At 38.9% G+C, this 27116-nt stretch overlaps 2 protein-coding genes across 2 annotated transcripts; one reads left to right on the top strand and one right to left on the bottom strand.

Moving 5' to 3' along the window:
• Positions 1-731: 731 nt before the first annotated feature.
• On the top strand, positions 732-3307 carry si:ch211-212d10.2 (uncharacterized protein LOC557710 homolog). The gene is made up of 3 exons (XM_042005268.1): positions 732-1159; positions 1435-1550; positions 2150-3307. Exons 1-3 carry the CDS (start codon positions 970-972, stop codon positions 2246-2248), a joined length of 405 nt encoding a protein of 134 aa, XP_041861202.1. The 5' UTR covers positions 732-969; the 3' UTR covers positions 2249-3307.
• Positions 3308-5061: 1754 nt separating this feature from the next.
• cilp2 (cartilage intermediate layer protein 2) lies at positions 5062-25927 on the bottom strand. The gene is made up of 10 exons (XM_042007411.1): positions 25731-25927; positions 18704-18781; positions 16568-16837; positions 16254-16436; positions 15765-15920; positions 15352-15669; positions 14889-14997; positions 14487-14644; positions 10214-12642; positions 5062-10124 (listed from the first exon to the last, which is right to left on the bottom strand). Exons 1-9 carry the CDS (start codon positions 25789-25791, stop codon positions 10226-10228), a joined length of 3750 nt encoding a protein of 1249 aa, XP_041863345.1. The 5' UTR covers positions 25792-25927; the 3' UTR covers positions 5062-10124; positions 10214-10225.
• Positions 25928-27116: the final 1189 nt, after the last annotated feature.

Consider the following 27116-nt stretch of genomic DNA (forward strand, 5'->3'; position numbering starts at 1 on the left):
CTGTCATTGACAGACCTGGACAGCAGTATAAAGCAAAGTTAAAGTTGCTGACAGAAGTTTTATCTGCTCTATTGGATCTTTATTTGATACTGCGCTGCTGACTTTAATTGAGATTTCCTGCAGTGAAAGACAGCATCAAATTGTCTATCTAAAGCACAAGTGGAAACACAGACTCCTCAAAACTATTTGTAAAAATGCTAAGAGACAGCACGGTGGGAAAAAAAGACAAAACAAAACCTCAGTCTGAGGAAATCAGCCAAATACCTGTCTGCAACACTGCAGCTTGGAGCCTTTGCTGCCATGAAAGAACAAAAACAGGCTTTGTACCTGATAATTGAGAAATTATTTGCAACTATTTTTACACTACATAAAAAGTTGTGCCCCACAGTTACCACACTTCTTGGGAACATGTCCAAGAGGACATGTTTTCAGTAAACTCAACAGGCCACCCTAGAAGCATACAGAAATGTTTCAGGGTTGCATTGTTTAAAACTGCTAGTTAATGTTACAGACTGACCCGTAATCAAAGAACAAGAAGGGTCTGTCTGGGTCCATTCATAATAAGTAATTTATGCTGTGCAGCCGTCTCTATTAAGCTTTTTGCTGAAGAAGAAATTTTGCTCCAACTGCTGCTTAGTGGCTTGCATCAGATTCACACATTTCTCATATATTTTAAATATGGGTTTGTGAATGATATATCTGCTGCTTTATGTTGCTTTAGCTCTGTCACTGACATATTCATTGAGATGCGGGTTTTTAAGGAGCTGTGTCTGTCTGTGACGGGGTCCTGGCTGCTTTGCTGACAGGCAGCAGCTCACTCCGCGCACGGATGAGCGGCGCAATCATTCGCTTGGTGGTTAATATGGAACATTTGCACGCAGCGAACAGCGAAAATCATTCGCACTCGGGGGGAAAAGGAGGCCTGTAGCTGCGCAAATTACCCAAACCAAAATCGTTTCGCTGTTATTTATGGCTTCTGGCTCCGGAGATGAAGAGGGAAACACAGAGGCTGTTTCATGGAGGCTCATAGGCCCAGCCTCGGAGCTTTCCAAGAAACGCTGCCGACTAATGTACTCCTCTCTCGGTTACGACGCTGATGTTTGCCTTTTCTACGCGAAGGGAGAGTTTTTTGCCATGGATGCCCGCTGTGCGCACTCCGGTAAAAAAATAAATACATAAAAAAAAATAAATAAATAAGTTAAACACATTTCATTCTGTCTAAAGTTAACCTCTCATCTCACCGCGACAGTCAAGCACATTTGTTATTTAAATGTAAACATAAAACATCTGTTAATGCCTCATCGATCTCTCATAAGCGTGATTCTTTGCACCTGCCCCCTGTCGGCTATGTTTTCTGAAAGCATCACATTTTCCCAGAAGGGGGAATGTTTTGATAAGAGTTTGTTATTAACTGTTTCCTGTGTGGACACGCAGGTGGTCCTCTCTGTGAGGGGGACATTGAGGAGGCGGACGGAGTCCTGCAGGTCTTCTGCCCCTGGCATGACTATGACTTTGATCTCAGAACTGGGAAGTCAGGGACATCATTACAGGTTAGTGTGCACATTTGGTTATAATAATATATGTTGTCACCAAATGAAGGTAAATCTCATATTCATATATACACATACCCATGCCAAAAAAATAAAAAAGCAGTTGACAACCCAAATAACCTTACTGACCTGGTTTTTCCCAACATAAATTCTAAGAGTGGGATAAGGAGCATGACACATCATTTTCACACATGGATTGAGCACCATAGATTACAGATCCTAACCCTATTGAGAAATTTTGTGGTGTGCTGCAGAAGACTTTATGCACATCTGACTCTCTCATCATTAATACAGGATCTTGGCAAAAAAAAAAAAAAAAATCTAGAAACTAGAAATCTAGAAATGGTTGTAACCAAAGCTAAAGTTGGCCCAACAAGATAAAGTGTGACATGATACAAAATATGTATTAAGGTGAAAACCATCAATCAGAATTACAAAAGTAAATTAGACATTTTATTTTAGAAACTGAAATATGCATAAAATTTTCCAGTTATTTGTATCCAACACATTAAGGATTGATTTGTTTCCACTGTAGTTCAACATCATTCTTTTTTTTCCAGTGCTCAAGTCTTTAAATTCTCTTTTAATGTTTTTTACAGCAACAAGTGTATGAAGTGAAGCTGGAGGATGGCAACGTATACGTGAAGCATGCAAGTCATCTCTCCTTAAAACCTTTTCCAGTGGATAAGAAAAACTGAATTACCTCAGCACAGCTGCTTCATCCTTATTTTAAGACTTTTTCCACAAACACAAGTCATCCGAAAACATTCCAGAGCCTTATCTCTCTTGTTCTCAGAGCTGCTTCTGCTTTGACTGCTCTGATCTCAGGACTGCATTGAGAAGATTGAGTGAAGAGGACATGACATCATTATATTGTTTTTCTTGCTAGCATTCTAGGTAGAGAATCATCACAAGCACTGAACATGTGGAGTTGAGACCTACAGCGGATCTTTATGAAACACTTAGCAGCATATAAGCAGCATAAAGAGGGAAATTTGGGAAAATAAATTTTATTATTTCTTATGGAAATATTACAGAATAAATATGTGTTTTAAATGTCTTTTACTTTATTTACCTAACTTTCCCTATATGTTTATGGCCTCTTGCTTTATTCAAGTTTTAGGGCCATGGTTCTCTTAACTGTGTGATGCTAACCACTGGTGGTACTCACATTACCTCTAGCGGTACACAAGAATTTTCCGATATCTGCCAATTTATTACTTTATCAAATTCAAACTATCATATCTCTGGTTTTTCATGGTCCATCAACATTAAACAAAAACTGTGAGAGTTTCAGATCTGAACATCCAAGTGAAGCTGACATCAGCTCTACAGGAAACCTTTTTTGGGGTTATGGTGCTATTATGTGATTCAGTCATGCTGGCCTGATCACAGATCCTTAGAAAAAGTCTCTGCCTTTACACTCTGCCAAATTGTAAGGTGCATGACTCTGCGTTAAAGGCTTCTCTTTACTTGCTGTCATATGAAACAGAAGGATGGAGAGTCAATCTGAGGCTAAAGCTAGCATATATTGATCCAGGACTGTCTGTTTACAGAAGTAAGAGCATCCTTCTCATCAGCATCATTGGTAAGAGTTACTCTACTTGTTAACTAGCTGGTCAACTTTAACATGATTTTTAAGTAACCAGGTATTTATCAAATAAAGTCTGTATATATAATGCTGTTACTTCCAATACTCTGCACATGCAGTACAGCACAGATAGCATGATCAGGTCACGTGACATTTTTACAGCGCCGTAAAAAAAAAAAAAAAGCCCCCTGGAGCGCTGTTGTCAGCTTCATAGCGTGGTGCAGATTTAAAACTCTCCCAGCTTTTGTATGATGTTGATAGACCATGTAAAACCACAGATATGATCATTTGAATATGAGAAGACCAAAATATTTATCCAAGCATAATGGTGGGAAAGGATAGGCAGGCATATATTTGTTATTTTTCTTAAAGGAAAGCAGTGGTGTTTGTGTGTTTATTTTGTAATAAATGCTACTGTTTTTCAATGTGGACATGATTATTTGTGTATTTTTGGGCCCAATATGTCAAGAAAATAGGCTGAAGTGTAACGATAATTTTCCGATCATACAGGTGAGGTTGTGCTGGCGGGGGGGGGGGATACCAAACCTGGCTGTGGTACATAAAGGCCAAATCAAATATATTCAAACAACCAAAATAAACTTGGACCCCTCAGGGTTATAAGGACTATTAAATACCAGCTCTGATGATATATCACTTTTACAATGAAAGCTGCCACCACTTTACGATAAATAATTTTTATTTTTCTTCACTAACCTCCCTCAGACTGAAGTCTGACTATCAAGCTGCCTTGAAGGTGGCTTGCAAAGTTTCTGAAGTTCAGTCAGACTTGTACAGGGTAGTTTCCAAAGATAAAGATGGCAGCAGCCAGAATGGCTCACTTCTTTTTTTAGGAACACAAATCAGTGAGTGACATTTTTTGTAGTCTGTACTTATAACTGTGCACCATTATCTTAATCTCTTGGTAAGATAGATGCTGACCATGAATGTCCTTCTATAAAGCTTTCACTCAAGCACTTGTGTAAAAATGACCCATAATTACTTTGTTTTCCAGGTGCTAAAACATTACAAAAGTAATCTGTCTGACACAGTCACATTAAAATTGTTTAGCCCATAATGGTTAGATTGCTTTCATACTTAAACCTCTTGAGTTCTGAGGCCTTGGATTAGTTTAAACACTCATTTCAGTGATGTCATGCAGCAGAGACTCATTTCAAACTTTGGCCTTTTTAGATGTTCTATTTTTTTTATTTAATGTAATGAGAGTTCAAGCCAAAAGAGCAGAAAATGGGGCACTGTGGTTACAATGGGTGGCATTTCCCGTGCAGAAACGTCTCCATCAGCATTACTCTTCACTCGTGGCTTTTGCACAGGCAGGTTTGTCTGCCACTGACGCAGTGGGATTTAAGAGAAACAGCTGGTTAGGCGCCGGAGGAAGGTTTACAGCCTGAAATGGACCAATGTCTGAAAAAAAAAGCGTTTTTCTAAGTGTATGCATGTGCACAGTGATGCCAGTGTGTTTTCTTTACTCCTCTGCTGCAAAAGTAGGCACTCACTATATTTTCTCCCAGTCCCATTTGCTGGCAAATGTATGGAGCTCAGTCATGAATGTGTCTATGACAGTGAGGCTTAACACTGGGTTTCCTCCCTGCTGCGCACACTGTTGTGCAACTTTATAGCAATTATAATTCCAGTTGATGAAAATGTCTGTTATGTGCTCCAAAGGTCTCAGTGTATAGTGCTATAACTTTTCACCTGAAGAGTAACACCATAGAGATTAAGCTACTTTGTGTCAGTATAAAAGTCAAAATAATTCACAATTCTGTGTTTTATGAATTTTCACATCTTGGCATGACATCCCAGGAATACACGAAGGCAAAAAGGAAACGGGAAACAAAGAAAAATATATAATTTTTCCTATTTTCGGAAATGTGCATTAAAACTTTGTGATTTGGCCTAATTCTGAATTTCTAATTTAGAGATATATCAATGAAAAAGTTTACACAAAATCTTTTATTTACAATTTTTTGTTCATATAATTATAGCAGATTCAGTACAGTACGCAATTTACACATAAAATCATAATTCAGAATGAGCGCTCATCATTACCATGCAATGATTATGTGTTAGAATATTGTCAAGAGTTCGTTCATTACAGACCACCTGGATTGTACAAAGGCGAGATCAGACAATCTGTAAATTTCTTATGAATGCTGTACATCTCTAATAGATTCAGACTTTTGCTTTTCTGCTTTCAAATCAAATGAGACCATGACTGTGACACAAATGGAAAATGATTTATAGTTTATAAAAGAGATCAACTTCACTAATACCTTTTAAACATTTAAAGCATTTTAGTTCATCTCAGTCCTGCATATTTAGATGTTTCCTGTGATATAAATCAAATGTTAGAGAGGCCGCTCTGCCTCGAGTGTGGTGCAATGCATCTGTATTTCAAATGGCTTTCCAAGAAATAAAAGATTCTTCAGGACTATGAGGAGATTTTGTAAGGACAATGTTGTCCCCAAAGATTATAAATTAATCCAGTAAATCTGAGCATCCACTCGTTTCTAAGCACTAAATACTTCAGTACAGCAACAACTGTAATAATAACAAAGTGTAGTAAAAAAATGCTCCCAATATTTTGGTAAATATGTGTACTTAATATTTAATCAAAAAACAGCTAGGTCAGTTTTAATACTGCATTATGTGATGGCAGCACATAGCATTAGGTACCTAGCTTCTCTCTACAGTTTTAGTCACCATGGTGATGGGTCCCTCCACAGGCTTTTGAAAGAACATTGTTTTTACATGGACCTCATTCATCCCATCATAATAATGGGCTCCTATTTTTATTGTCATTTTCCTGATGAGGTTGATCATTCTCAACCAATTTAACAACATTGTTTTGTTAGCTAAACTTATAACCAATTTGTGACTGATAACAATTTTACTCCTGAAAACCTTGAATGATGAAACAATTATTTTTACAAGCAAATCTCAAGGGAGACAAACCCTGATCTCCTTATTGAGACGGCTGTGGTGATTCATCATTTTACCTTTAAGTGAGAACTTTTGTCAGTCTGCGTAACTGACTTGAAACAGGGAATTTGTGTGTCCACCACAGCAATGCTAGCATGTAATATGAAGATGTTATGTGCCGCCACAGAAAAGATGCAAAGGGTTTGTGGTCATTTTATTATTCTGATCAGAGACCTGTGCTATGAAGCAGGTTCAGCAAATCCAGGGTACCTTTGGGTGTTCTGATTTAAACCTAACAATGGAGATTGCAGCAGTCACCTGCTGGCCCTAGCTTGCTCATGATGGGGGTGTAGAATAAAAGTCAAGTTTTAATGCATATCTTGGTTTTCTTAGAGAGGCTATTATTTTTTTAATGAATACTGACTGAATTGAATTGAATTGAATTGAATTGAATTGAATTGAACTGAACTGAACTGAACTGAATTGAATTGAATTGATCTCGCTAAATGGTACTATGTCGCTGGTTATCAACTCACACACTCCCAATCACAATCATATATGGCCATTAAAAGCAATACACCTGTGAAGCAGGAAGGAAAGAATAAAAAATAAAACAACATATGAATTTGTAAATGAATCAGATCAATATCACAGCATCATCATTAAAGCAGAATAATCTATGTATTTTATCAAATGGATTAGCTGAAGGTGTATTATTTCAGCGCGTGAGGAAGTTTTAGTCTTAATCTATTAGATGCTGAGCTATTTATACTCAGTATTCTCTGCTGCTATCTGTCTTATGAAATTGCTTTAAGTGAAAGTTATCTCACTGTCCATGAATTGATGTCCTTTTTAATTTTTTTTCTGAATTAATTGATTAGATGTTGCACTTTATGTGTCCCAGAGAAGTTTTCCCACTGTGATACAACCCACTAAGTCAAAGGAACCAGCACATTAGTGAACAAAGCTTGTTCACTAAGAAGTGAACTGAAGTGAAAATCCAGGGTTGACCCTGAAGTTAACTTGCCTCAAATACTGCTTCGTAGTACCCAGCTGCAGAGTTAAAAGCTGAAACTACACACTACTAAACCTACTAAAACTGCAGCACATAGCCAATTAATTTTGGACTTTTTAAAATACTTTCCCAAACTTGGTTCTTTGCAAAAGTGGCAACATTTGCAAAACATATCTTTGAAGGTAACTTATGTACAAAGTGTTTGCAGTACTTATAATTCATCTTAACTGACAGAATAAATCTGTTCTTGATCTTCACAACTTACTTATGACACAAAACAATTATTGCTTTGTTTCCCAAACATTAAATGATTAATAAAGAGCATAAAAGAAAAATTCATTAAGCTTCATGAAGCCATGCTTATATTTACACTTTTTAAAAATAAAGCATTGCTACTAATGAGATGCACATTCCCTTCCCTTTAGCGATTAATAATGCAATGTTGGATTCAGACTTAAATTCTCTTCATTTGATGTAAAAGGCTTCTGAAACTTTCTCAAGTCATTAAATCAACATTGCAGAGGTTTTTTTTTTAATCTCCTTTGAGGTTCTCCAAAGACAAAATAACTATTTATAGAGCACAGATAAGTTTCTCAAGCAAAGCCTTACATAATAGTTTACTTAAGCTGTTATTGTTTCCTTGTCATTCAGGGACTCCTGATAAACTCTCCTCATGAATAATCCAGTTCTCCAGTTAAAGTATTCTCAGAAGAAATGCTGCATTCCTTCATCTGCAAACACTTTTGAAGCTGGAGATTCTATAAATCTCAGACTGTGAGGCCTAATACCACTAACATTCCCCATTATTTTTTTCCTTCTGCCAAACTGTAGTCTGGAATGATTAAATCCATCAGCAGACAATCTCAATTCGCTTTTCTCTGAAGTCTGTGGTTTAACATTTCCTTTATTTGTGCTACATCTGTTGAGTCCCCTCATCTGACCTCAGACATCATTGCATTTTTAGAGGCCTTATCTCTTCCGACACCTGGATTCAATCACCATCTTTCTTACTGGATGGATGCTGCATATGCAGCTGGGATTTTTTGGTTTTTTTTCTTTTAACCTAGATGACTCAACAACCTCACTCTATACAGGCCTGTGTTTGGAGAAGTCAGCAAAAATGGTTAAGGTGTTACAGATTGTACTTGTTGTTGATTACTAGGATTAGTTTACTGAAAATTAACATGCTTAGCTGTGTGTGGAAGTCTGGATCTATTTAGTTTTAAGCTTATATTTACTTGCAAGCTCTCCTGGTGTCTCCATGGACCACAGTGCCTCTTTTGGATTTGAATATGAATTAGTTGAGCTAGAACAGCCTCTTCTATGGGGCTGCCAAAGCCCATGTTGCAGGCAAATATGTTCCAAGCTTTTAATGCCAAGTGAACTTTGTGCCTATTACTGACTCCATTTAAAATAGCAAAGCAATCAAACAATCTGCCAATCTGAGTACTTGCAAACATTTATAATTTATGTGTGGACATTGTCACTTACAGTGTTACATAGACCAGATTTATAGAAAAATAGACTAACCAAGCTATTAGCAAGATTATGTTCAGAAACTAAAAGAAATAATGTGGACAAACTTGTAAAATCTGCTGAGTTAAGCATTAAAGGTTGAAGAGTCAAAGAATGATTACAAAGCACAATTATTGGCTGAAAATCACATAAAATGAGTCCTGTGCAAGATCTCTCATGAACTCCATAAGCACAATACCTGCTGCCCAGTTCGGTGTTTGAAAGTTCATTAACCCTTCAAAAAGAAAAACAAAACATTATATTTCTACAGATATTCCAAACTGATGTTTCTTTACAGTTTTTCCAGCACAAAGTGGTGACGCTTCTTTTTCCACTCACATTTGTGCATCATTGATCATTTCCACCATAAATAAATACAGTTTAACATTACTTATTGGACTTATCTGAAAGAACTTGTGTGATGAAGGTCAAACTTATGCAAAAACATAGAAAGCTCATATGGGTTCACATACTTTCAAGCATCACTGTATAATGACAGTTGTTTCATTCACCAGTAGCATTTTACATGTACTGTAAGAGTTAGGGGCATGCTGAATTTGAATTATTCTCAAGTTTAATTATAATTATTGCACTTCAAAATACAAAGAGCTCACAAACACATTACCAAACAACAAAAACAAAGTTCATTCTTAAACCCTGAATGAGCCTTTTGCTGTGAATATGTAACACTGGGGAGGAGTACATTGTTTGGATAACTTTTTTATTTTTATTTGTTTATTTATTTATGGAATGTTCAGAGGAAAAGGACATTTTTTTCTTACCTCTCTATCAATTATTTTAATTTTAGACTGCCAGCTACAAGTGTGATCCATTCTTGTCTTGGTGACAATTTTGGTTTTGCACATGTTAAGTTGGTATGGAAGGATGTACTTAAATGAATCACAGTTGGCAATTTGGCAAGCTAATCAATAATATTAACTTAATGAAAATATCCTCGATTCCTTGGCTAGCATGCCTTACTGTCTGTTTTGAATGTGCCTTTCCTAGGTGGAGAGTGTCTCAGTATGTAGAAAAAGGGCTCAGTATCCATTGCAGAAGATGATGGACTTCATGTTGCTTTCTTTCACATCTTTAAAAGTATGATTTCATTGGAAAGTATTGATTATTTATTAAGCGTCCAGGGCCTACCGTGGTGTTGACTGTATTTGAAGGTTTGGAGTTGACTCCAAAAGAGATACATGTCAACAAAGGTGGAAGACCACATATAAGATCTGTGAAGCTCCATTGTTAATGGCCAACATTGTATAGTCATTCATAAGATAAGAACAAGACCAATTAAATAAATGTCAGTCTCTGAGTAAATAGACAATTGATACTTGCCTTTTAAAGAGAGGAAAGAAATTCATTCAATTCAAGTTATTATCAGAGTAATGAATATCTTGCTGTCTGTCTTAGTTTTGTGATTTTCATAGTCAAAAGGGAATATCCACTTCTCATCAGACAGCTTTTACTCTCTGGACTTGATGCCATTGTGTCAGTCTCCGTTCATTACCTAGTAATGAAAAAGAAAGAACATTTAAAACATCCTTCTACTGCTACCAATGTAAACATCAATCACTCAATCATCCTTTTTAAACTTACATCTTGGTGCATCTATTGGCGCTGCTGTGCTCTCACAGATGCTCTTCTCCTGGGTGTAGAGCTAACTCTACGACTCTGGGTCCTGCCCTGCTGCTCTGAAGGATAAGCCACCACCTGGGTGGATGATCTCTGCACCTGCTGACCCTGCAACTCCCTCATCTCCCTCGCTATCTGAGACAATGTTTGACCCGGGTTAGTCTGCAGACGCTGGAAAAGACTTTCCCTGTTAATTTTCCTCACAGGACAACTGTAGGTCAGTGCCACCCCAGAGTCTGATTTCATCTCTCTGGAGAAACCGTCTGAGGTGCCATCAAAGCAGCGCCCAATCGCAATCTCTTTGGCCACCCTGGGGTTCTGGTCTGTGACTGTGTAAATGCCGTAGTTGTGTCCCAAAGGATCAACAGGAGCTAACATGGAAAATGCGTGTGTCTCATTATTTTGAGCAACCGGTGGGTGTTTAATGAGATACTCTTGTAGGAGGCTGTTGATACCAATCCTGCGACAGTTGCCCTGTGGAAAAACTGATATTAGGGATCTGTCCACCTCTGCTTGGTCAAAGAGCATGCCACTACATTTGAATTCAAGACAGGCAGCCGAGGTGTTGGCCTCTCGCATGTCACGAGTACTCCGAATGTCTCTAATGCCATAAAGTTGGCCTTTTGTCTGTGGATGTGTTCCTCCTAGATTCCTCGACCTGACCATCACCTCCTTTTGTCCATGAATCTTGACTTTGATGAAGCATGCTCTGAACTCCTGGGGGTTTGGCCACCAAGAGAGGTAGTCTCCTGTCCAGGTTGTCAAGTCATTCTCCTCAAAGGGAACAACATTGTATTCATATTTGTCCTTTTCCACTCTAAAAAATCTAAAATGATTTGCATCCACAGGTGCATTTTCACAACCTATTAAATTCTGATATGGATATATGGGTCCATTAGTTTCATCAAGATTGTTTTGGTTAGGCTTTGCTAAATTGATTCTGAAGGCTGTTTTCTTAAGAGCTGGATCCTCGTGATCTGACCGCTGGTAATCTATTTTATCTAAGTAGGGCTGAGAGACTCCAATGATGTTTGGATTCATCTTTGGGGCGGAAGGAGCTGCCTCCAGCTCTTCTCCACCTAGCATTGCTGTAACATAAGCTGTGTAAGCATCGGGCCTCAAGGCATCACAGAAAGCAGGTAAACAGGCTCCATTGGGTCCAGTTATGACACTGTCAAAGCGTCCCCATGCCCTAGGATTAGATGAATAGCCAGGTTTGGGCTCCAAGTTTATCAAACTGATTACAACACCCTCCAGTTGTTCAGCAGGTAGAAATTTGTCACTCATGTATGCACGGACTTTGACATAGCAGCGCCTGTTTTCAGGCACATCTAAATTGAAGAGTCTGCGTTCTCTAATCTCCATGTTACCAATGAGAAATGTGCGCTCCTCACGCTTGCTCCGTCCATGGCCACCTCCAGTTGTTGTGCTGTAGGAGAAGTCACTCTCCTCCTCCCAAACCCCAGTGTCTGGGTTTAAAGACCAGAGCTTCATTTTGGGTATGTGCTCTTCCATTTTAACATGCTGTGTGTCTAGGAGGACTTGAACTGCTCCAGCTCCAAGTACCTCCTTGTTGGCATCATCTCTAAAGTCCACAGAAAACATGCCATAGGTCCTCAAAGGGAGCATATCACCCTCATTGTCCACAAAGTTCAGGTCACCAGGAGTTGCAGCTGCTGTAGTGATGTTTCTTGGGTCAATAAATGTGACACTGGCTTTAACAGTCCCCTCATAAACATCTCCATTGTCTTTATGAAAAGAATTGGCAGGAATGACCAGTTGTCCTATTGGATCCTCTCCTTTAATTTCTCCTAAGTCAATAAAATTGGTCTCTCCAGCATTGATATCAATAGGTGTCTGCTTTCTCATCACTTTCACATCATGATAGATGGATCCACCTTTCTTGTCAAAGATAAACACTTTTGGAGTATCAAGAAACCGCTGAGTTGGGTCAACAAAATTAACCACTAACCTATGAGTTTCAGGAGTAATTTGCAAAGTGAAGCCTCCTTGGTATCCAGTCGTGCCTACTCTTTCTTTACCAATGTAGATGTGCCCAAAACGCAGAGGCTCATCATTATCAGCTGTGACGACTCTGCCACGAACAAACACAGTCGGCTGCACGCACTTCTGGCAACTGCATTGTGTTACAGCTCGGATTGGAAGACTGTAGATACCGCAGTCAATAACTTGACTCTCCATCTGCTGGACCCCACAGCAGAATCCTTCTCCATCTCTGCAACGCATATCAAAGTCAAGCGAACCAGCACATTTGTTGTGAGGGCAGCGGGCAGCGTTGTAGTACTTGGAGTCAGTTCCTGGTTGAACACAGTCCATCGGCAGTCTGATGAAGTGTGTTTCAGGTGTAGAATTACATGCTGGTGTTCCTTTAGCTGCAAATTAGAAAATAGGTTCCATTAAGCTGTTGATTAGACAAGCTACTGTACCAATACTTGGCATCTAAAATACAAAAAACATTAAAGGTTAATGTTTCTTGTTACTTTAGTTTTAGAAATGCACTATGTTGAAATCATGCATGTTTGTTTCTGTTGGCAAAAAGGATAACATCAACGAACAGTAGTGTCCAATATTGTTTTTAGTGCATCCTGGTTGTGTCACTTTGACTCTGCCATGGATCTTTAGAAAAGATTGTGTAGATTAGGATTTAACCAGCAATTTCACACTCCAAAGTCAAAGGGTTAAACATTATTACACTGCTTGTGTCAAAATTGTCATGTCTTGTGAGGGTTAGAAAAATCACCAGTCTAGTTATGGGAGCTGTGTCAGACAAGAGAAGTGAGGGAGGAAAATTTAGCTGTACAGTTTCTGAGCCTTCTTCGGGAAATTGCTATGTATGCTATGTCATGAGATTGTGCTGTTTGATTAAAGTATTTGAAAAGAACTTTTATGACTTACACGCAGACTGTTTGCATGGTGTGAAAGTAATCATAACTGTCCAAGTTGGATCATAAAGCATGCATGAAACGGTAATTAGACATTAAGTTGAAGAGAACATTTATTTGCAAACCTTCCAACTGGGAGCGGGAAAGAACGAATGTCCACATTGATATTGGTGGGATAATTAATGTGCATGATATCATGGTTAAGCTTGTTGTCAAGCATTCCTTGTTAAGCTCCACAAGTGAGTCGATAATTGCAGACACATGGATCAGTGCAATTTGCAAAAATAATCTCATAACTCTACTGCTGTTGTTTTTTATTTCATGAGGACATGAATTTCCTCTGCACATGAATCATTTCAATTTCAAACTTCACAGTTGTATGAAATGGAAAAAGAAACTGAGTAGAAAGCCATGTTTGTCAAGAGGTGCAGGTGTTTTTCTTCTCATATGCAGTGTCACCTGCTATAATGACCTTTCGAGTGCAGGGATTTGTCTGCGGTCTGAGGTAAATTGGCTTCAAAACCATGTTTGTTAATCTTCACTACCAAGCATCTGGAGTGTATGCACACAGAGTAGCTCTCCACTAAAGACATAGAAACACATACTGTCTGACTGAGAGAGAAAAGAAACAGAATTCATTGACAGTTTTGGGTTTCATCTCAACTCTGGCTGTTCTTGAGAAACTGGGCTAGAGGTGTGAATAGTAGCCAGAGCCATCCACACAGTGAGAAGAAAAGTGCCTGTTTTGAAAGTTGTAATTTCAACCAATGTAAACATAATAAAAATCTTATTCCTGGTGCAGACAGATTGTCCTGATATTATTATTTTTATTTCCCTTTGCTCATTTTTTTTCTCCTTTTTTTTCCAATGAGTCTGTGCACTGGAGTTTTTTTCTCTCCTTCAGTTGTAGGACACTGTGGTTTTCTTTGATTCTTCTTAATGCACAGACATGTCTCATGGATGACTTGGTTGGAGCTCAACACTGGCATTCCTCATAAAGTGTATTTTCAATCTCTGCAGCAGCTGGTCTCAAACGATTTGTGGTTGTTTGCTTTTTGTCAGTGGTTTTAGTTTAACCTGTGGAGGACTACATGCATCATTGGCAAATGCCCTAGAATAAAGCCATCCTGAGCTATAATCCCCATGAGCTGCTTTCTATCATCATAGTAGATTACTTTCTCTTACAGCTGATGAAGACAAATTGCAGCTTACTACAACCTGAGTTTTTGGCTCTGAAAACAAACTTATAAATAAAGAAAACCTGGTTTACATATGTAGCCTACTATAAAAAGCATGTGAGCCTCTTTCCATATGAGAGGCTATTTAATACATACCGATCACAGTCAGGAGAGCTGGAGAGGACTTGATGCTGCCTGCAGGACTGCTGGTTTTGCAGAAATACTCTCCTGACTGCTCAGGCTTCAGATCTCGCAGTACGAGATCCTCCTTATACTTATACACCTTCCTGTCCAGCAGTGTTCCATTGTGGTACCTTAATAGATAAATATATAAATTTAAAAAATAAAAGAAAGCAAGTTCTCTTTATTTTACTTCTCTGTTGGTAAAGGTTAAGAACTATGGATGCAGAATTGCACTTAAATTTTGATTTTAGTACAATATGTTTATATTTATGATCAAGATAGGTCCAGTTTTATGCAGCAGGTCGGTTGTTTTTAGAGAAAATACTTTTATAAGCTCTGTTGGACATACAGAAGAGTGAGCATTGTTTATCTCACCAGTAATATTTGTCAGGTGCTGGTGATCCCGTTGCAGTGCAACACAACAGCACCCGTCCTCCCTCATAGCGCACTTTGTCCTCTGGGTGCTTCACAATGTATGGCTTTTCTGTAAAAACAGAAAGGCACAAATCATGTACATCTCAATTTGATTGGTGAGAATAGTGAGGTAGAGTACTCATACAATTAATATGAAACATTGTTCTATGCAATTGTAAAATGATTATAAATAAAATAATTGTTGAGGGACTAACCCTTCCACAAACAACACAGCTATAGTTTTGGTTTTCATGCAGCCTCGTTATGTTAGATATTTAAAAAGCTCAGACAATTATTTAGTTGTCGGTTTTCTTTTTCACTCTGTGAGTATGATTTTTGGAATGAGAATGATTAGAATATGTGTTTGGAGGAACAGCCCACTGATGTCTATTCATTAACTACTCCTTCATTTGTTAGGACTTACCGGCTGATCTGAGGACGGTCTGTAACCAGGACAAGCCTGTAATGTTACTGGATGTAGAAACAGTGACTGGGGCAAACTTTTCTTTACTGATGGTGATCAATGTTGAGTTGGAGGCACAGACTCCGGTGAACCTGAACTTCCCCTGGGCATCTGTACGAGCACGAATGGCTTTGGGATGGCTGGCCAGAGCCACGCTGGCTCCAGCCACAGGGACTCCAGTCACGCTGCGGACGTCCCCACGCAGAACATGGCCCTCGCACACACAGCGGCTGCAGTCCTCACTGGGACGGCCTTCAGTGCATACAAGCTGGCATTTTGCTATTGTGAGGGAGCCATAGCGCCGTACAAGAGGCAGTTAAAGTCACCAGAGTAACGAGTTGTATAACAGTTCTATATAGTGTGATTTTACAGACCTGGACATAGATCCTTTCCACATTTTTGTACTTCAACAGGCCGTCCTTTACACTGAACTGCTACTGAGGCCCTTATGCAGGTCCGTCTCCTAGTCCTGCGACCTCCACCACAGGTCACTGAACACATCCCCCAGCGACCCCATGGACCCCACTTGGCTAATCACAAAAGATTGCACAAAAAAAATGTTTGAATACATATGATATGATAAACCTTTCCTTCAGTCACACTTAATGATCCATTTGCTGATTGCAAACTGTTGTTCATGATATGTATAATATGTGGACAAAAATATCTCAAATGGTGCAATTATTCTTTATTTTGGGATAATTAAAAACAGATTGTAGAATAATTTAAAACACTGTGAAGCAATTTTTAGCATCTAATTTCCCAATTTCAAGTGCTATGCTGAAAAATGCCCAATTTCAGTTCAGTTTAAAGAATTATAGTCAATAGTCTTATGAGCTAGCTGCTGATCCTTGGTTGATCACCTGTACATGGAGGGGTGGAGCACTCCCTCCTTTCTGAATGGTGGCCCTGACAGGCTGGAACAAACAGGAGAGGCATGGCCTGAGAGCTGACACACTTCCTTTGCCGAACCTGGATTCCCACATCATTACAAACCGTGGTTGAACAGGGGCCCCACTCGCTCCAGTCAGTCCAATAGCTCTGCACTAAAGACACATTAGAGATAAACAGATTATGCCTTAGGGCTGGAATTATGAGCCACTTTTATACTGAAAGCAGAGCAAATATTTGTTGACTGACAGCTTGTACAATCCTGAGCTGCTGTCATCAGGACTACCTGGGGGACACTGAAAGCGAACGTGGTAGTTGGAACAGATGCGGCCGTGTGGTTGTTCTTTGTTAATGCACCAGAAGCCCTTCTCCAAACTGGAGTGGACTATTTCTCCGGTGTCTGCAGCTGCCACCCAGTCTGTCGTGCGTGCTTCCATGGCTGTAGGCCGCGCACATACTCTCTCCCTGTAGTAGAAACGAATTGCCTCCAGACGCTCGTAGTCTCCATTCCCACCAGGATGGTCGATGTTGAACCAAGACGTCCACTCAGTCACACCTGGAGGCACATGGAGAGAACACGAGTGAAAACCAAAAGTAAGAATGAAAGATAGAGAGAGAAATAAAACAACCCAAACTCTATAAATGTGTTTAAAGTTATAGTAGTTAATTACAAAAAAACAGCATCAATGTGCTACAGACTTCTAGAGGAGGTCTGTGTTTGCCATTTGAAATGGACCTCTTGCATAACAGGGAGCTTTGCATTGTCCAGGTCCCCCCCCCCCCCCCCCCCCCTCCACGCCCCAGTCTTACCTTACCGGTAATTTCATGGGAAAGATGAGGAATGGAAATAAAATTAAACCCATTCTTTTACAAAGCTAAGCATGGCTTCTAAAAATAAAAACCTGGCATGAAGTTGGTGGAAGGTGTATGCTCCTGAGAGCAAATTACTTTATATTTGGCGTTTTCTTCATCTGCAGACAATAAATGAGGATTCTGGAAAGGAAAAGATAGAATTACAGCTTCTATCGTGAGATTGTAAACTCAAGGACCATCTGTGTCATAAGTGCATTTATTACTTTGAGCAGCAGGTTACCAACAAATACTGAACTGAAATAGCTGTAATGTCTATGATTACTGATCTGCCTACATTAGTCTATTCTACAGTCATTTAGCAGATACTTTTCTTTAAAACGACTTACATCTGAAGGTGGTACATTGTTAAGGGTCTTGCCTAAGGACCCAACTGGAAGGTGCTAATATTCGTCCTCTGGGTCTCCCTCATGGGAGACAAACGACCTGCCAACTAAGCTATCCAGCCAAGCTATCCAGCCACCAATGTCACTTTACTTTAGGGGACTTTGGGGACTTAAGAAGATGAAAAAGAACAGTAAGTCAGCTTAGCTTTCCACCATGAGCCCACTCGGTAAGCCAGTGGTTACTTTACACATGGTTGTTGTCATTGAAAGATGCAAGGCAATCAGATATATTTGAACAATGCTCTCAAAATTACTTTGAAACCTGAAATGGTTCTTAGACAAATTGTGGAGAGATAAAAAGTTTGTTGAATTAAGACTGGTATTCAATGGATTTCTCCAGTTGGCCTGATTGATTAGTGTTTTTTTTTTGTTTTTGTTTTTTTTATGCCTACACATCTGTTCAGTCCCATTTCTTTGAATTCCCTTTACACTGATCATGTGGAAATGTTCTTACTGAGATCTACTGTTGTTTTACTTCCATTTGATTTCACCAAACATTTAAGTGATCATCAATCACCATCATTCAGGATGTTTTTCTAACCTTTCTTTCTGGAAGACAATGGTTCCCTACTATCCTCACAGTTTTTAATAATGCTGTAGTTCTTAACCCAATTTTAGTAGTTTCCGCAATCACCTTATATGTTTTCACTGCTTGATGCCAATGATTTGACCCCTCTTAAACAGACTAACATCTTTTCTATGACCGCAGGATGTGTCTTTCAGCATATAAAGATTCTGTTTAAGAAATGAGAAGCTACTCATTGCATCAGTTGGGGTTAATAACTTGTTGCAGCTGAAAGATGAACATTCATAATTATCCAAAAGGAAGCCTGTCCCTGTTTGCTTAGTTAAATTCAGGTGGGGACTTTGTTCTTTTACCAGGAAGTGTATGCGGGGTGTTACATCTTTGAGTGTGGAGCTGACTCAGAGAAGGAGTGAATTTATTGATGCAAACTGCGGTTTTGAGCTTAAAACCATCAAACATTGATGGTTTTAAGCTTAATTTATAGATACTGCTGCTGCACGTCAATAATGATGCTAATCCCACTAGATCAGAAAATCAAATTGCAATAGCCAGCATGTTGTCATGTTGAGAACATTGTTTCCATTTTGCAGCGGGTGAAAAAATTTAAGACTGCTACAAACCAGAGTCACTGCTGGATTACCTGTTGTCTGGGAGTCTGTGAACACATTAAAGGCCACTCTTCTGCTTCTGTCTGACAGGACCCTGCTCCTCAAAGATCCTGCACACAGAAAAAACAATAAGAATAAAGTTTTTTTTAAAGTTGTAGGATTAGTCCTTTAGCCTGTTTAATTTTTATTCTTATTCACACAGCCTTCCTCTGTAGTTTAAATGATCTGACAGCTGAGATAATTATCTAGGATTGTACCAGATTTTCTGGGCTTCATGGATGTTTGTGTCATTATTGTATCCTGGTATTTGAGAGGTTATTTAAATCTAATTACAAGTGTGCACACGTTTAATTGTATCTTTATTTAAATGCAAGCAGGACTTTCTAACTCATTTTTATTTTCTTCCATTTAATCACACACTTTTTTTATGAGGGTGAAACAATGTCCAGGCCTCTGGGCACCTCATCAACACAGGATGGTGTAAAACTTGTTTCTCTTTCTCAGTATTTAACATTTCTTTTTTCCCTTCATTTCCACTTGCCTTCATCTTGCTCTCATTTTCTGCCCTTAAACATCCTCCTCATTTTTGCTCTGTGTGTCAGATCTCGTCCTCCTGGGATCTCCTTTCTCTTTTCAATGTTACAATTTGCTGCTTATTCAGAGAATGCTGAGAAAAATAAGTTTACTCAGTCATCTGTAAGGCAACGGTCAACCCAGAAACCTCAGTGCACACAGACACACAAATATATAAACCTTTTTCAAGCAATTAAAAAATAAATAATATATATATATATATATATATATATATATATATATATATATATATATATATATATCCATGTATGTGTGTGTGATAAATGATTATACACTACCTTATGAACATGTTTTAAACAATGCATGTTTGTGTCACTGAGTCAGTCTTACATCATTGTTATATGCTGTATACTCTGCTGTTACACATTGGAAATAAGATGGAAACAAATGTTGCCTTTTAAGAATGAGAAATATATTAAAAGTGACGTTCATTGTATTTTTGGCTCTTTGAGTTATAAAACATGTGCCGTGACATTTTCCTTTTTGGTTTGATGTGTAATTATTCATTTTCCGCAACTTCTAATCCTTCATGTTTTGAAAAACGTCAGCTGTTTGCTTGACATTTCATCTCAGAGTTTCACTCGCGGAAAAAAAATAAGTCATGGACGGTGACAGAAACAAAAAGTAGCTTATGCCACCTCAGCGTGTGCATGTGTGTGTGTCCAAAATCCACAGGCACAACTGAGTTTATAAGCAGAGAATCCCAGCACAGAGAATAATTTTGATCCGAGTCCTTGTTGGTTTTACGACTCACTTCTAGTCTTTATTGTCATGCCAACTTTTTTTCCTTCAACCTTTAAAATTTTATTTACATTTCTTGATAGATTTAGCAAAAGGAAGAACCTCAACAGAACAAAGACTGACTGTCAACAAATGCATGACTTACTTTTTAGGGTAACACAGACAGTCAGTTGACCGTCATTGTTGTTGATTTTTATGCTCCTAGCTTTGAATAAACCATTACTAGGTTTCCATACTGGCTTTGTGTCTCAGACACACTGGGATGACTTGAGAATCACAATCAAAAGCTTTCATACTGATCTGTTTAGCAGATGTGGCTCTGTCTGCAGATTTAGTTTAGTGAGTTAAATAAAATAGTTTTCCCATCATTCTTTTGTGTAATTATTTGTCAGAAAAAATACTGGGAGAGTATGGAAAAAATTCTTCAACTTTTGTCTGCCTGCCGACAGGATGAAACTGAGACATTTCATGTTTTGTCTCTTCAACTTCACATCATTTGTTTTTTTTTTGTGTGTTTTTTCTTTGGTTTACTTTGTTAATGCAGACTGGAATTAATCTCCCTTTACAGTGCCTAAAATGATTCAAGGGATCTAAAGGAATTTTTGGGCATAAGGGGCAAGTGTGCAAGCCTTAGCTGGCTATGTATCATCATTTATCAGTAGCTAATATAACCACAAGGCTGAAGGATTAATGTGCCAAACCTTAGTCAAGCACTTTGATTTTAATAATGATGCTCAAAATTTAAATGTACAACTAAAAACCCTGTAATCCTTGTCCCAAAGTGGCACAGGGACTTTTGAGATGCGCCATCACATGAGTCAGCATTCCAGCACACTGTCTGCTCCAAGGCAAGGCAAGGCAAATTTATTTGTACAGCACATCTCTTGTACAAGACAATTCAAAGTGCTCCAGACCAAAGACTAAAATAATCAACTGTTAAAAGCAAAAAGTCCAACAGCTGGGCTCTGTGACAGCAAAGGGGTTGTGTCTGTGGGCTTCATGAAGGTACACATTTGTGATAGAAGCATTAAAGCAAAAAGTACAGAGAGATGCATGTGTTGCCTTCTAGATAACATTTACAGGGACAGGTACAGGACTGGCCTGCCTGCAATCCTGATCTGTTCCTGAGAATCTGTGGAAAATTATTTTAAAAAAAAAGATGAAAGTGCACTGATGATCCAGTACTGTTGCACAGCCTATGCTTCCAGGAACAATGGGACAAAATACCAACTGGAACACCTCATCAGTTTATATTGTTAATGCCAGAATATCTTTTATGTGTTGTAAGAAGAAATGGTGACACTACAAAGAGGAAAAAGCTTTACTGCCCCAAATTCCATCAGAATGTGCTGCAGGCCTGAAATGAAGGAGTGATGAACTATGTTGATGTCAATTGTCTGTAATAATAATAATAAGAAAATATAGATGTAAGACTTTTAGCTATCTTTGATGTGGGATTATATTTTTCAAATTCTGCTTTTGAAATTTTTTTTAGATTACTTTTTAACAAAGGTGCATGATCTATTATTCCCTCAGGCATCCTGTAGATTAGAGAAGAAAAAAACTAACAAGTTTTTTTGTTCCAATTTATTAACAGTGAAATCATATTTTTGCAGCTCACTCATGACCTTATCCACTATGAGGTGCATCAAATTGTTTTCAAGAAATCCCAGCGCAGTATTTCTCCTCTTGTTATATAACACTGTTTCTCCTTCTCGCTCCAAAACAAATTGAATTCACAGCAGAGCCTTGGGCTCCTGATTATCATTTCAAGATGTTTCACAATAAAAACCAAATAGTAAACAAGTCCTAGAGTTTTACAGGGTGTCTAATGGTTTTTAGAAAGTTAAAAGAGGAAATTCAAATTAGCTGCAGCAAAAGGCGAATGTTGGAGCAGTGACCTCAGTTATGGCAGGTATAAACTGGCGCAGCTCACAGAACTTATTGTGCTTTTCAATGGCATATTAACACTTTAAAAGGCTGAGGGATTTTATTGAGGCACTACTTTAGATGACTGGTATGTAACGCATGCGCCTCAAGCCAAAGGGAGCAAGGTTAGAACTTATGATTTCCTCTTCATTATTCAGAGAAATTCAACATGAAGTACCTCACTAGTACAGTATGTCTTGTTTGACCTCGTTGACTTCTGCTTTGTGGGTTTGGTTTTGTGCTTTGAGGACAGGGATCTCTCTCACAGCTATTGTTTATTGTTTTGTCCATGTTTCCAATGAATTACTGAGCGTTTTCTGTTCTGACGGCTCTGTTAAAAGAATAGCATTTGTCTAAGTCTTTCCGTTACAAATCACTTCTCTGACAGTAACTTTGCTGATTTAAGGTGTATTTGGTTCACTTTGGATTTGGTTGAAAAGAAAGAACAACAACATTAGTCTTTTAAGAATTACATTTGTTTCTGTTCACTTTACAAAACTCTCTAGTGGCCTACACATCCTGTGTCAACCTCACTTTGACCCTCATAAACTATTTACCTGGTAACAGATACATTACAGTAGCACCAACAGAGTAAACCTGCCTCTTGTTCTATAGTTACATGTCATGTTCCTGAAACATAAAGCCTCATCTGAATCATAGCTGCCGGATTACGTTTCACTGACTGCTGCATTTCTGGCCATCTTTACCCACCACAAGTTTGTTGTGACAACTGTTTCTTATTTAGCTTGGAATGAATGATCTACGTCACAAAGGTTCACTCTGTTGCACAGTAGGTGTGTTTACAGCCTGACTGCACAAAGGAAAACCTATTAATAAGCATCAGTGCCTTTGTGAAGGATAGCCTCACTCGTTCACTTCTGAGTTTTCTGTGTTTGCCAGTTTCTAATAAAAAAAGCTGTTGAAGAGAAGCATGAAAAGAAGGAAAATGAAGGACTTTATGAAGTTGCACCCAGAATAGTTTGGTTCATATTCGGGAGGTACAGTTGTGCCAGATGTATGTTGGCAGACAGACAAGGCTTAAATAGAAGTGTCTGGATCCTGAAGATGTGAAAACAGCCCCCCTCTCCTATGTCACGTAGCCTACTGGGGAGAACAAAACTTGCTTAGAGAATTGAGTTGTTCAGTATTTGTCGATATAGCTTGTTAAAGGAGTGTGCACTTGAATTTAGCTTAAACAAAACTGAGGGATAATTCATTGTGGGCCTGTGTATGTGATGATCCATTCACCATGTCATATGGAAGCTGTTTATGTGTTTGGCTAGCTTCTTAGCAGAGGTGAGTGTGGTTTTGGAGGACTCTGCTCATTCTCATAACATCTATCTCGCTCTTCACCCCAACATTCCTCATTCTAGCAATTCTGTCTGAGCGCTAAAACATCTGTTGCTGCTTAAAATCAGCTATTTTGTCTCAGACATCAGCTAATGATGCAAATAAACCACATGATATGAGGATTTGCAAATTTAAAACTAGGAATTTGTGTTCTTTAAATAAGATATCTGAGAAGCACCACAATGTCTCCCTGTTGCTGTTAAAAAGATTTTGGCAGTGTCAAATTTTCACATTTTAATAACTAAACGTCCTTTCTTGAACCTCTGCACCTGTGCACAGGTAAAGAGCCAAGAGCTGGAAATGGCTGAAGTGAAAGCAGCTGATGAATATTTCAATAAATCAGTTCTTGGCATGTGTGTGTACACATTAATACACAGAAAGTAGAATAGGAATAGAAATGAAAGAAGTGATATGGCTTGGAGACTTTCATTAATTGGGATTTGTGCTTTTTCTTTGATCTGTTGTAGTCCTTGTCTCAATCAGTCATTGAACTGAGCTGGCCAGACAGCTCTGTGTGAAGCAGACAGTGGTCAGCATCTGGAGAACCGGCCCTACAGTCTGACTGAAATTATGCAAACAGGAGAGAAGGGAAGGCTGGAAGATCCATGCAAAGAGGTGGTAACACCTCAGTGCTCCTCCCTGAGTTACTGTGGGCATTCACTAACAGCTGCCACCTTTAAATAGGAAAATAGCTCATAAATCTGTGAGGTTTAATGTGTTTGGAGAGAGGGACAAAGAACAAAGCCAGGACAGTGTTTAATAGACTAAGAGAGAGAAATAAATAGAGAAAAGTGAAGAATGGAATCTGATGAAGTGAAGGAGAGGCCGAAGAGAGAAAGGTGGGGAAAGTATTTGTGAGAAATACCTGAGGGAGACTGATTGAAAACAAAAGGTGAACAAATGAAGGCAAATGGAGGCATGCAGTCATTACAGTAGCTGAATGCTGTGAAGGGGCTTAGATGGACATCAAAAAGGAAAAAGGAAAGAGAGACATGCCTGGCCATTTGACAAGGGGGAAAATAGGACGGTAAAGTCATTTTACCTGTGCTCTTTATTCCTCCTTTTATTCCATTTTCTCATTTAGGCAAGCACAAAGCCAGCAGGTGGTAAAGTGGACCATTCACTTTGTGATTATTGCCCCTTGTTTCCAAGGTGAAGGGTTTATATCTTTGGGGACTGCTGGTACAGCATTTGAGAGGAAAAATAAGGCCAAAATTCACCATCTTTCTTTCAGATAAAGATGTAACACTAAAGAGTGTGGCGTCAAACATTAAAATTTACAATCCATTTTAAGTTCAGAATGTTCTGCTTGGTCAGATTCAGTATGAACCACCGTTTATAAATCTACTTTCTTTGTCCTCTCATCTTGTGATTTACTCATCAGTCAGTGGGATAAAGCCTCTGCCAGACATTTACGATGCTGAGGCCTCAGTGCCCAACAAGATATGGAGACTATTAAGGTGTTTTCACACTTGATTGCCTTTATGAACTGCCAACTCCTTAACTTGGAAAAAAAATAGTTAATGTGAAGCAGATGTAAGGTATAAAGAAAGTGACAGCTTTGGAAAAACTACTGGTAGTGGAGGAAGAGGAGTAAGGACTTGTAATGTGGAAGAAGCATCTCTGTAGATATCTGACACTGAGGAATAAACGTGAAATGAACAGCCGAACTGGTTCTTTGAGTTTGAGGCACCTTCAGTGTGAGAGGTGTGGTGTTTGAGGTAAGATCAGATTTGAAGTGTTGCTTTCTTCTAGAAAATTGCAACATTTAGCTGCTGATGACCGTGTTAGACTGGTTACTACTCTGCAGAAGTGATTAAGAAAACAAAGTCTGCCACCAGAGCTTTTGGTCACTAGCAGCTCTTTTACTGTCATCAGCAGAGCTTTTTGTGTGGGTAAACTACACCACAGAGAGTTTTCATGACCTCCTCATACGTCCCCACATGGTAATCATCACAGTGGTGAAACATGCTGCTGTCCTACCATGAGCGATTAAGACGTAATGAGCTGGGCTATCAAAGCAACCACAAAGTCAGGTATCGTCTCAGTGAAAAAGACTTTAATTTATTTATTTAAGATTTTATGTAAGATTTTCTTTGTCTGTACAGCTGGATGCCCAGCATGAGTAATTCAAGCACACATGGACAACTGCTCTTATCTTTAGTCATTTGTCTTAAACCATCCTGCTCTAACATCCACAGGGAAATGCCATTAATACAGAAAACTCCACAGTTTCTGTCAGTTGTTCTGCACATGTGCAACTACTCAGAAACTGGCCTACGTTTCATATGTTATTACAAAAAAATCATGGGGGAGATGAGAAGTAAACTCAACTTATTTTGTGTGTAAATATGCAGTTGAAGCAGTTTCCTGTGATTGTGTTGTTCTTGCATCAATTTTTAAACTTTGTAATGAAAAGAAGCTGAATCATCAGTTGTCACTTACCTTGACCCAGAGCCACCGAGGCCAGGACAGAGAGAAGTGCCAGTTTAATTAATTCCAGCATTATGCTAATGCTTGTAGTGACAGATGGTCTTTTTTGTCCCCCCTCTCTCTGATCCTCTACAGCATTTATGCAAATCTAAGAATAAACAAATGGCTGGTTCCTCAGCTTGCAGGCGCAGCTGCTTCAGTTCCTCAGGTGTAAGTGATGCTGCCGGTGGAGCAGAGTCTCGCCGCAGTTCCTCCTCATGTGAGTTGAGCAGCGGAGTTGGAGACAGGAGCTTTTTAAAAGAAGGGGCATCAGGAGTGCACACCAATCCAGCCCCTCTCTTCTCACTATTGGCCAGTGAAATGCAACATCTGGGTCCCCCATATCATCCAAAAAAAGGTGAGGGTCTGGCTGGGCCAGGGGGGGGGGGGGTGTAATAGACACACATGGAAAAAGAGTGAAGGAGTGTTTGTATGTGGCTGTGGTTGCTGAAAATAAGAGGGTGTTTCCCCATTCTTCCAGGCAACATCTCATCATTTCGAAATTATTTACAGCTCTATTCTTTTTTCCTCTGTGGTTTGTTGCAACTTTCCTTTGCAACACTGTAGTTATATTTGTCTACAGAACAGGTGTGTATGCATGAGTGTGTTACTTTCTTTAAATCCCTATTCATACCTCTGTTTGCATCTTGTCATATATGGACTAGTTTAGTGTACTTCTGCAGTTTTGTATTGTTTTCAGTAGGTTTTACAACATTTAAAATGTACAGAACTAGAGTCAAACTTCAGATTTACTTCTCATTCATAAAAATAAGCCAAGACGTGTTAACAGTTTATTCTAAGTGAAGTTAGATTTCCCCTGCAATGTCACACACATTACCTCATCTGGTTTGCTGTCTCACTCTGTTTCTTTATCTCCCCTGCTCACAAAGGACAGTGCCAGATGCTGCTCTCCCTCTGCTTCAAGTTCTGGTTCAGTTTGGTTACGTTTTAACAGTTGCTGATTGCAGGGTGATGCATTGCCAAAGAGTGGAAGTGGCGTCATATGGCATGCCATTTAGGAAACAGTTGTCAGAGCACAGACACAAGACATGCTTATGAGGTGCAATGTACTTGAACTCAATTGAGCCATGTGCATTGCTTGTAAAAGCCGTGGTTATTAAAAAATGCTAATTAAATTCATGCTTGTAATGGGCTTGGCTTAAACAAATAAAAAAAATAGGATGGGGTAGGTTAAACAACAGCTTCTCATTGAATGTCTTTCAAGATTAGTAACTTTTAAAATGAGAACAGTGAGGGGATAGTGTTAGAGGGAGCAGTGTTAGAGATTAATCAAGTGGTTTAAACTGTTCTGTAGACAAGTTGGTAACCTTGGAGTGTTGATAGACTCAGATCTGACTT

The sequence above is a fragment of the Melanotaenia boesemani genome, chromosome 14 (genome assembly GCF_017639745.1).
Source record: "Melanotaenia boesemani isolate fMelBoe1 chromosome 14, fMelBoe1.pri, whole genome shotgun sequence".
Classification (NCBI taxonomy): Eukaryota; Metazoa; Chordata; class Actinopteri; order Atheriniformes; family Melanotaeniidae; genus Melanotaenia; species Melanotaenia boesemani.